At 53.5% G+C, this 11059-nt stretch overlaps 4 protein-coding genes across 4 annotated transcripts; 3 read left to right on the top strand and 1 right to left on the bottom strand.

The window, feature by feature from the left end:
* The first annotated feature begins 571 nt into the window (after positions 1-571).
* Positions 572-1049, top strand: LOC147665929 (histone H3). Its single transcript, XM_086949451.1, has one exon. The coding sequence runs from the start codon at positions 596-598 to the stop codon at positions 1004-1006; it is 411 nt and encodes a 136-aa protein (XP_086805577.1). The 5' UTR covers positions 572-595; the 3' UTR covers positions 1007-1049.
* Positions 1050-2001: 952 nt separating this feature from the next.
* On the bottom strand, positions 2002-2451 carry LOC147665928 (histone H2B 1.2-like). The gene has a single exon (XM_086949449.1). It carries the CDS (start codon positions 2428-2430, stop codon positions 2050-2052), a length of 381 nt encoding a protein of 126 aa, XP_086805575.1. The 5' UTR covers positions 2431-2451; the 3' UTR covers positions 2002-2049.
* A 2628-nt stretch (positions 2452-5079) lies between these two features.
* Positions 5080-5762, top strand: LOC147665927 (histone H2A type 2-C-like). The gene has a single exon (XM_086949448.1). The coding sequence runs from the start codon at positions 5132-5134 to the stop codon at positions 5528-5530; it is 399 nt and encodes a 132-aa protein (XP_086805574.1). The 5' UTR covers positions 5080-5131; the 3' UTR covers positions 5531-5762.
* Positions 5763-7241: 1479 nt separating this feature from the next.
* On the top strand, positions 7242-7652 carry LOC147665926 (histone H4). Its single transcript, XM_086949447.1, has one exon. The coding sequence runs from the start codon at positions 7278-7280 to the stop codon at positions 7587-7589; it is 312 nt and encodes a 103-aa protein (XP_086805573.1). The 5' UTR covers positions 7242-7277; the 3' UTR covers positions 7590-7652.
* Positions 7653-11059: the final 3407 nt, after the last annotated feature.

The raw sequence follows: 11059 nt of genomic DNA, 5'->3' as shown, positions 1-11059 counted from the left end.
TGCCGCGTGTGATCTTGGCCATATAAACGGCTCTTTCGGTGCTGCGTGGATTGAAATCGGTATAGCATAGAAAATAAGGGGGTCTGGGAGTTATAAGACCTCCGTTTATAATACATGTGCAATAACGTGTGTGTCTCTGTGCTTTCACTGTACCCGGCCAGACTCGAAATAGTGTCTGCATAAAGCAGACGACTGTGAACTTTCAATCGAGCGCTGGTAACGGGGGAGTGTTCCAGGGTGACCAAGGGCAGTGTGCTTATGACATCGGGGGCTCCTCTCCGGGTTGACCGGGGTCGAGTCGTCCGCCTGACTACAAGTGGATGGACGGAGACAAAGGCTGGCCGAGGCGCGGGCTCCGGCCGGCTCCATCGTGCAATCATCCAACCGGAGGGTTCTCTTTGATCCAGAGCTCATTGGACAGTTAGACTGCAGCCTTCAGTTCAGTAACCAATCGGTGCGCACCGCGGGCTATTTTCGAACGTGGGGTGGTCTCTTCAGCCAACCAGAGCAGCCCTCCGTCTGTGAGGCAATAAATAGGGCTCTTTCCCCGGTAGACGCCATTCTTCCTCGCTGACTGAGAGAGACCGCTCCCGCCATGGCCCGCACCAAGCAGACAGCCCGCAAGTCCACCGGCGGCAAAGCGCCCCGCAAGCAGCTGGCCACCAAGGCAGCCCGCAAGAGCGCGCCTGCCACCGGCGGAGTCAAGAAGCCTCACCGCTACCGGCCCGGCACCGTGGCTCTCCGCGAGATCCGCCGCTACCAGAAGTCCACCGAGCTCCTCATCCGCAAGCTGCCCTTCCAGCGCTTGGTGAGGGAGATCGCCCAGGACTTCAAGACCGACCTGCGCTTCCAGAGCTCCGCCGTCATGGCCCTGCAGGAGGCCAGCGAGGCCTACCTGGTCGGGCTCTTCGAGGACACCAACCTGTGCGCCATCCACGCCAAGAGGGTGACCATCATGCCCAAGGACATCCAGCTGGCCCGTCGCATCCGAGGCGAGAGGGCCTAAGGTGACAGACCGACACGAACCACCACCACCACAACGGCTCTTTTAAGGGCCACCACCCTGTCATCTACGAGCTACTCTTATCTGCCATGGCATGGTCTACAGGTTAGGGAGGGTGGGCTGTGAGTACCACGAGCACCGGGCAACTGATACCGGCTCTGCGGAAACCAGAGAACTCTGTGTTCACAGTGCACAAACACCTCTTCAACGTGCCCTTCATTTGAAGCGTTGTTTGGGTAGAGGGTTGTGGTAGGGATCCGAGGGTCATAAGCCACCGCTATTGGGCATCTGTGCGCGGGTCATAAGCCACCGCGATTGGGCATCTGTGCTCCCGGTACATCGGGTTCTTAGAGTACCACGAGTACTGGGCAACTTTTACAGGCTCTGGGGGTGACCAGAGAATTCCGTGTTCACAGTGCACAAAAAGCTCGTCAATGTACCCTTCATTTAATAGAGAGCTTTGTTTGGGGGAGGGGTAGGGTAGAGGGTTTTGCAGGGATCCGCTGGTCACAAGCCAGCGCTATGAGGCATCTCTGCCCCCGGTACATCGGGTTCATGTGTGTGATTTCGGGAGCGTTTGCCCCGCGGCGGATTGTAGCCGTTCCCCTGGGTTTGGAAATGCAAACACAACGTTAAACCCGCACACAATAAAGCTGTTCGCCCATAACATGGAAAGCAAATTGCCCGGGAGTAGCTGTGTGACTTGCTAGCAGGTTTATTTAACGTGATCGCTACATTACAGTGCTTAGGTGGCACGTGGTCCCAAAGAGGGCTCATTCATATAGACATGTTTATTTACAGAGGCAAAACGTGGTCCCAAAGAGGGCTCATTCATATAGACTTGTTAATTTACAGAGGCAAAACGGGTTGCCTGCTCCGTCGTCCCTCGGTCTGCAGCAAACCCCGGGAGAGCGGCCCTTTCTGCGCTCAACATTACCCTTGTAAAACACATTCTTTTGTCATATTAGAAGCACATTAGCTCTTAGGGGAGGAGGTGGTTGGCCCTTAAAAGAGCCGTTGTGTTCGTTGGGGTGCGCCTGGAAGCCTTACTTGGCGCTGGTGTACTTGGTGACGGCCTTGGTGCCCTCCGACACGGCGTGCTTGGCCAGCTCTCCGGGCAGCAGAAGGCGGACTGCGGTCTGGATCTCCCGTGAGGTGATGGTGCGCCGCGAGTTGTAGTGGGCCAGCTTGGAAGCCTCTGCAGCGATGCGCTCGAAGATGTCGTTCACGAAGGAGTTCATGATGCCCATGGCCTTGGAGGAGATGCCGGTGTCCGGGTGCACCTGCTTCATCACTTTGTAAATGTAGATGGCATAGCTTTCCTTCCTGCTCCTCTTGCGCTTCTTCCCGTCCTTCTTGGGCGGCTTGGAGAGCGCTTTCTTGGAGCCCTTCTTGGGAGCCGGCGCGGACTTGGCTGGTTCAGGCATGGTCGAGAATCTTTCACCGCGTGCTGTGGAGCCGAGAGAAATAAATGCGGGGGCCTGATTCTTGTCTTCTCCTGTCAGATACCTTCTGACAGTGGTGAGTTTTTGGATACCGAGGCAATAGCCTCATTACTCCATATTCGTTTGGAATTTTGTAGTCGCTGTTTAGGTTGTCTTATTGGTGTGTGACGCTTTGTCACAGTTGAGGTTGCATCACATGGTCAGCTCAGTGATGGGCCGCGGGTAGCGGTCAGTAGTGTTTGCAGAATTGTCAGCATGTTTCCTTCGAGAGTCTCGTCTTTGTCCGTGTAGATCCTTCTGTTAGTGTTGGGGTTTGGGTGCCTGCCGCGGCTATAATGCCAGCCGGCAGTGAGCGGGTTTTAGGTGCTTGCCGAGGCTATAATGCCATCAGGGCAGCGATGAGTTTTGCGTATCTGCCGGCGTTTGCCTTCAGGCAGTAATGAGTTTTTTGGATGCTGCGTTGCTGTTTCAGGTTCGCAGGGTTAGCGCTTCAATGGGACGCGGGTAGCGGTCAAATGGGTTTGTAGAGATATCTGCAAGTTTCCGGATCAGTGGGTTTTCTTTTTGATCCAGTCCTTTGTAGAATGTCCTGTTGAGTTTGAGGAGATGGGCGTCCAACATCTCGATGCCTAGGTCTCTGTGGAGGTCTGCTGTTCGTGTGAACATGGGAGCACCTGCTGCAATCCGTAAGGCCTTACTCTGTAGTTTTTGTAGGTCCTTCCGAAGATGTGGGCGGCAGCCACTCCAAACTGGTGAAGCGTATGTCATAGTTGGTCGAATTATTGCAGTGATTACTCGTACCTTGCTCTGCATGGGCATCGACTTAGTCTTCAGGAGTGGGTATAATGCAGCCAGTTTGGATGCTGCTTTCTGGCAGGTCTTCTCTATGTGGTTTCTCCAGCTGAGTTTAGAGTCCAGAGTCACCCCCAGGTAGGAGCTGCTGTTTTCCCATTTGACCTTGTCCCCATTGAGGAGGATCTGTGGGTGGTTCCTGTTCTGCTTCCTGGTAAATAATGTTGCAGTGGTTTTGCCTGTGTTTAGGGTTATCTGCCAGTCGCTGTACCATTCGGAGAGTCTGCCGAGTGATGTCTCCAGGTTCTTAGCCACTTCTTTGTCGCTGAAGGATTGAGAGATGACTGCAACATCATCTGCGTAAAGGGCAAGATCAGTCTTCTTTAGGTCCGTGGGGATGTCGTTTGTGAATATGTTGAAGAGGAACGGTCCAAGGATTGATCCCTGAGGCACCCCAGCAAGAATTGGGCGTGGCGATGAGCATTCTTCTCGCACCGCCACGTGGAAGGTCCGTTTCGTCAGGTAGCTGGACAGTAGCTTGACCAGGTAGCTGGGAAACTGGAGCTTGATAAGTTTGTAGAGCAGGCCCTCGTGCCATACTCGGTCAAATGCTTTGGCTACATCCAGAAAGACTACTCCAGTAGACTTGTTGATGTTGAATCCATGGCTGATGATGTCCACAACTCTGAGGAGTTGGTGATTGGTTGAGTGGTCTTTCCGGAACCCAAACTGTTCTTTAGCAAGGAGGTTGTTGCTTGTTGCGAAATCCACGAGACGGGCGAGGATAACTTTTTCAAAGAGTTTTGATAGGCCAGATAGCAGACTTATGGGGCGGTAGTTTGCAGGATCTCGCAGTGGTTTCCCAGCCTTGGGGAATACAACGACTCTTGCTTCTTTCCAGGCGTTTGGGAAGTACTGGTGCTGCATGCATGCGTTAAATATCTCAGCAAGGTGATCCACTGCGGTATCTGGGAGCATCTTGATGGCTTGGTTGACTATTCTGTCCTTCCCTGGTGCCTTGCCGTTTTTTAGTGTTTTTGCCAGGGCCAGTAATTCGCCCATTGAGCATTCCTCAATGTGCTCAGTTTCTGTTTCTGGTGGGTGCTCCCGGTGATGCTTGGCGACCTCTTGCTCAACTTCTGTTGCCAGTTTGCTTGCCTGGTTGGGCCTGAAGGATTCCTCCAGCGTGTCAGCAAAGACCTCAGCCTTATCCCTGTTGCTGCATGCCAGGTGAGTCTTCCCTTGGATCGGTGGGTTTGGTTCCTTCTTCCCAGTCAGGCGGCGGGTCATTCTCCAGATAGAGTTGTCTGAGACCTTTAGGTTAGCTGTAGCTGCTTCCCATTTTTCTCCTCTGTGCTGGCTTATTTGTATCTTCAGCTGCCTTGTCAGCTCATTATACTTCTTCAGCAGGTCGGGGGTGCGGTTCCTCTGCCACTCTCTGCGGGCTCTGTTCTTCTCAGCTATTGACTGTTTGATGCCCTTCGGGAGATCGTAGATTGAGCATCGTTGTAGTTTCTGTTCCGGAGTGCTGTGCTCAATAGCTGCGTGGATTGAATCTGTGAGGTGGCGAATCGCCTGGTCAATGTCTTCAGTGCTTTGCAGCGGACCAGGGACCCCGTCACTTGTATTTATAGGCTGGGCGTGCAAAGCAGCTTCCTCCCGGCTCTCTCTTCTCATTGGCAGTCATAGGCAGGGCCCCCAGTTCCTAGAGTGATGCGGTTCTGGGACTCTGATTGGCTAAACAGAAGCTCGCCTCCCTCCAATGAGAAGTACTATCAGCGACTAGCTGTCAACCAATCAGACGCTCCCGAAGTCTTTATATTACCGGAGGCCAGCAGGAAGAGCAGTATCATTCTCGCTGTTGTGTGACTGAGACCCTAGATCGATCGCCATGTCTGGACGCGGAAAGCAGGGAGGAAAGGCCCGCGCCAAGGCCAAGACACGCTCTTCCAGGGCCGGGCTCCAGTTCCCCGTGGGCCGTGTGCACAGGCTGCTCCGGAAGGGAAGCTACGCCGAGAGGGTGGGCGCTGGTGCCCCCGTCTACTTGGCTGCAGTGCTGGAGTACCTCACCGCTGAGATCCTGGAGTTGGCTGGCAACGCCGCTCGGGACAACAAGAAGACCCGCATCATCCCCAGACACCTCCAGCTGGCCATCCGCAACGACGAGGAGCTGAACAAGCTGCTGGGCCGAGTCACCATCGCCCAGGGAGGAGTCCTGCCCAACATCCAGGCCGTGCTGCTGCCCAAGAAAACCGAGAGCCACAAGGCACAGGGCAAAGCAAGCAAGTAAGGGCCCGCAGACCACCGTGGAAACACACCCTAAACACAAAGGCTCTTTTCAGGGCCATCCACAGACTCCATCAAAGAGCGTATCCGTGCCATGGTGTTACTCTGGCGGCCTCTTAGATGCGGCAGCGCCCGCAACCGTAGCTTCATAGGGGAGGGCATGCCCAAGCTCTCGGCCATACACATAAATGTTGCCACGTCCCAAAGCCTAGCATGAGGCCGACCATATTAATGTTTTTTCTTTATATACGTATATCATTTTAATTATATGGGACACTTTTTGCAGACTTGCCCCAGCCGAGCGGGCACCGAACGCGAGGGTTAGGCGGGCCGCGGTAACAAGTGGGGGCCTGGAAGGGAGGAGTGTCTGTGTTTGGCTGTGATCGGCTGCAGCTGCTGAGTCCGATCGGGAGCCCCTGACAAAGAGGCGGGCTGGGAGCGCGCTCTTTTTCATACCATATAAATTTGGGGGGGGGGAGACGACGACACATTTTGCAGGCTTGCCCCAGCCGGGCGTGAGATGTGGGCAGTGTTACGAGGTCGCAGGCGTCCAAACGCAGCGGGGTGAGGCCGTGAACGTGTTGCCTCCATTAAAAAATTTCAGAGCCTTCTGCTCAGAATTGGGAGGGGGCACCGAACGAGGGGGTTAGGTGAGCCGCGGTCACAAGTGGGGTGTGGGCGGGAAGGGAGGTGCCTTAAGCGCGAGACGTGGACAGTGTTACGGGGGTGCGGGCGGCCACACACAGCGGGGAGAGGCCGTTACCGGGTGTTATCTCCATTAAAACATCTCCGGGGCTTCTGTTCACATGAAAGAAGGGGGCATGGAACGAGAGGGTTAGGCGGGCTGCGGTCACAAGTGGGGGCCGGGAGGCGTGTGCGTGAGGGGGCGCGGTACGAGAGGGTTAGGCGGGCTGCGGTCACAAGTGGGGGCCGGGAAGGGAGGCGTGTGCGTGAGGGGGCACGGAACGAGAGGGTTAGGCGGGCTGCGGTCACAAGTGGGGGCCGGGAAGGGAGCCGTGGGCTTGACTGTGGTCTGTGCACCGGCGGCAGCTGCTGAGCCAGGTACCTTAAGCGCGAGGTGTGGACAGTGTTACGGGGGTGCGGGCGGCCAGACACAGCGGGAGAGGCCGTTAACGGGTGTTATCTCCATTAAAACATCTCCATGGGCTTCTGTTCACATGAAAGGAGGGGGCACGGAACGAGAGGGTTAGGCGGGCTGCGGTCACACGTGGGGGCCGGGAAGGGAGGCGTGTGCGTGTGTTTGACTGTGGTCTGTGCATCGGCGGCAGCTGCTGAGCCAGGTACCTTAAGCGCGAGACGTGGACAGTGTTACGGGGGTGCGGGCGGCCACACACAGCGGGGAGAGGCCGTTAACGGGTGTTATCTCCATTAAAACATCTCCATGGGCTTCTGTTCATATGAAAGGAGGGGGCACGGAACGAGAGGGTTAGGCGGGCTGCGGTCACAAGTGGGGGGCGGGAAGGGAGGCGTGTGCGTGTGTTTGACTGTGGTCTGTGCACCGGCGGCAGCTGCTGAGCCAGCCCATGACAAAGGCGGGCTGGGAGCCCGCTCTTTTTCAAACGGCAACGGCCTCTCGAGCCCCCCGCTCCCTGCAGAGGGCAGGCCGGGCTCTCTCCCGCCTCCGAGTGCGTCACATGGCTTGGAGCCTCCGCGCCGGTCCGCAGCTCCTCTATTTATGCATCCGGTGCTAGCCTCGCCTCCATTTCTGCTCACAGCACCGAGAAGAGAACATGTCTGGACGCGGCAAAGGAGGGAAGGGGCTCGGTAAAGGCGGCGCCAAGAGGCACCGCAAGGTGCTCCGGGACAACATCCAGGGCATCACCAAGCCGGCCATTCGCCGCCTGGCGCGCCGTGGCGGAGTCAAGCGCATCTCCGGCCTCATCTACGAGGAGACCCGCGGAGTGCTGAAGGTTTTCCTGGAGAACGTGATCCGGGACGCCGTCACCTACACCGAGCACGCCAAGAGGAAGACCGTCACCGCCATGGATGTGGTCTATGCTCTGAAGCGCCAGGGCCGCACCCTCTACGGATTCGGCGGTTAAACACTCGACTTGCCCACGGATAAAAAAAGAGAAAAAAAAAACAACTCAAAGGCTCTTTTAAGAGCCGACCACCATGTCTTGTGAGAGCTGTGTCTATGAACTATTATTTCCGCAGCGCAGGGCTGCTATCTAGGCCCACACTCGCCCGGGAGGGGAGGAGGGGGGAGCCCGGGGATTTGCTCCGCAGCCACTCTGCTATGGAAGGCACGGCAGGGAAGGCGGGTTCAGCCCAGCCCAGGGGCCCGCCACCATGGAGCCTTGGACTGGGTACCTAAGGCGTGTTTGGCCCGTTATCCTGGGGCCCGAAACCGGGGAGATGAGGCAGGTTAAGCCCGGCCCAGGGGCCCGCCATCATGGAGCCCTTGCCCGGGGACCTACGGTGGGTTTAGCCCGGCCCTGGGCCCTACGGGCCTGCCGTTTCCCCGACTATTAAGCCCCCCGGGGGCTTGCAGCATAACACGGAAGAGGGACAAAGTTGGAGTTAGCGCGGCCGTTTCGCCGCCCGGCCATCTGGTCGCAGAGCTCAGTGGGCCATCTGGTCGCAGAGCTCAGTGGGCCATCTGGTCGCACAGCTCAGTGGGCCATCTGGTCGCACTATCGTGCGGTGACCAGATGGCCCAGTGTGCAGTGCGACCAGATGGCCGAGCGGCGGAACGGCCGCGCTAACTCCAACTTTGTCTCCCGTCCAGGCGCTGTAAGCCCCCACTGCGTGGGGGCTTAATAGTCCATAAAGTAGTGTTCCCATGCCGGCCCATAGGAAGTGGGTGTGGGATCCTAATGTTTGTGGCGAACCATCATGACCGTTTACGGGTCCCTGTGGGTCTTTAAGCACCCGTTTCCGTTCCCCCCCCCCCCCCCCCCTCCTGTGTGGACAGTTCGGTTCAAGGGGACAATGGCACTACTTGTACCCAGGGCTGGGGAGCTCCGATTCGCGTACAATTTCCGGTTTCCCCCCTTAGCTGGAGGTAAGCAGAAAAAACAAAAAAATCTACATATACACATTTTTTTTTTTTTTAAATTAATGTTATACTAACTCTTAAGGTTCAAGGGGACAAAGTCACTTTTCCTACCCAGGGCTGGTGAGCTCCGATTCGGGTAGCATTTCCGGTTTTCCCCCTTAGCTGGAGGTCGGCCCAAAAAAAACCAAAAAACGATATATACACATTTTTATCGTATTGCTTTTTTTTAAAACTATATATAATAAACATTATTATTTTTTTTTATGTTTTTTTTTTTTTTACTAACTCTCTAGGTTCAAGGGGACAAAGTCACAGTTTCTACCCGAGGCTATGGAGCTCCTTTCCGGGTAAAATTTCCGGTTTTCCCCCTTAGCTGGAGGTCGGCCCCACGAAAAAAAAAAAAAAAAGTATATATACACATGTTTATTGTATTGCTTTTTTTTTTAAACTATATATAATTTTTTTTTATTTATTTATTTTTTTAAATAACTCTAGGTTCAAGGGGACAAAGTCACTGTTTCTACCCGAGGCTATGGAGCTCCGATTCGGGCAAAATTTCCGGTTTTTCCCCTTAGCTGAAGGTAAGCAAAAAAATATATATATACATTTTTTTTTATTATTTTTATTAATTTTATACTAACTCTTTAGGTTCAAGGGGACAAAGTCACTTTTCCTGCCCAGGGCTGGTGAGCTCCGATTCGGGTAACATTTCCGGTTTTCCCCCTTAGCTGGAGGTCTGCAAAAAAACAAACAACTATATATAAACATTTTTTTTTTTTTTTTTTACTAACTCTCTTGGTTCAAGGGGACAAAGTCACTGTTTCTACCTGAGGCTATGGAGCTCCGATCCGGTTAAAACTTCAGGTTTTCCCCCTAAGCTGAAGGTGGTCTAAAAAATAAAAAAACTATATATACACATTTTTTTTTATTTATTTAAATAAATCTTTAGGTTCAAGGGTACGAATTCACTTTTTCTACCCGGCCTATGGAGTTCCGATCCGGGTACAATTTACCCATTTAAGACTGTTAATTTTAAAAATATATATATTGCTAAATGTTTAGGTTCTAGGGGACTAAGTCACTTTTTCTACACAGGGCTATGGAGCTCCGATTAGGGTAATATTTCAGGATTTACCCCTTGGCTGGAGGTGGAGAAAAAAACACATAACTTAATTTAAAAGGTATACAAAGCCCTTTACATTATCAGATCCTAGCCTTCAGTGTCCCAAACCCATTTCTAGCCTGCAGGCACAAAGTGGCTATTTCTACACAGGGCTATGGAGCTCCGCGCAGGATGAGATGCACCCCTGTTACAGTATCAGCACAAGGCTGTGGGCCTGTTTAGTGATAATTGTAACATTCGGTTGAGTTAATCTTCAAAGGGATACAGTTGCTCCTACTAACCTTGGCTATGGAGCTCCGCGCAGGGTAAGATTTGAGGTTCCACCCCTGGCTGGAGGTGGGGAAACGAAAGACTTCTTTATTCCAACAATGTATCTAACCCCCTCACAGTATCAGACCTAGGTCTGCAAGACCGTAGGCACATTTCCAGCCCCCAGGCACCTGTTTTAGTGATACTTGTGACCACATGAAGCCTCCAGCTTCAAGGGGACAAAGTCACTCCCTCTACCCAGGGTTAAGGAACTTCGCGCAGGGTAAGATTTTGGGTTATACTCTTGGCTGGGGGTGTGAAAACAACACACTTCACAAGTCCAATGAAGTGTGTGTCACCCCTTCACAGTATCAGGAAAGGCCAACATGGCCTTGGGCCTACTTCCAGCCTCCAGGCACCAGTTTTCCTGATACTTGTGACATTTGGAGGTGTTAAGCTTCAAGGGGATGATGTTGTACCTTCTACCCACCGTCATGGAGCTCCGCGCAGGGTAAGATTGCAGGTATCACCCCTGCCTAGATGCGTGAAACCCAACAAATCACATAGACAACAGAGTGTATTTAACCCCTGTACAGTTACAGGGAAAGGTCTGCAAGGCCTTGGGCCTACCTCCAGCCTCCAGGCAGCAGTTTTCATGAATTCTGTGACATTTGGAGGTGTTAAGCTTCAAGGGGATGAAGTCGCACCTTCTACCCAGGGTTATGGAGCTCAGCGCAGGGTAAGATTTGAGGTTTCATCCCAGGCTGGAGGTGTGAAAATAGAACACTTACCATACACGAAAAAATGTATTTAACTCCTTTACAGTGTCAGAGCAAGGCCTGCAAGGCCCTGGGTGTGTTTCCAGCCTCCTGGCACCAGTTTTACAGAAACCAGTGACATTTGGTGGTGTTAAGCTACAAGGGATGAAGTCACACTGTCTACCCAGGGTCATGGAGCTCAGCGCAGGGTAAGATTTAAAGTTTCACCCCTAGCTGGATGTTTTAAAGCAAAACACTTCACAAGCCCAATATAGTGTATTTCACCCCTTCACAGTATCAGGAAAGGCCTGCAAGGCCTTGTGCCTTTTTTCCAGCCTCCAGAGGAGGTGTTAGCCTTCAAGGGGATGAAGTTGTGCCTTC

The sequence above is a fragment of the Lissotriton vulgaris genome, unplaced genomic scaffold (assembly GCF_964263255.1).
Source record: "Lissotriton vulgaris unplaced genomic scaffold, aLisVul1.2 SCAFFOLD_1798, whole genome shotgun sequence".
Classification (NCBI taxonomy): Eukaryota; Metazoa; Chordata; class Amphibia; order Caudata; family Salamandridae; genus Lissotriton; species Lissotriton vulgaris.
The sequence above is the reverse complement of the archived record's forward strand: the minus strand, read 5'-3'. Positions and strand labels throughout refer to the sequence as shown.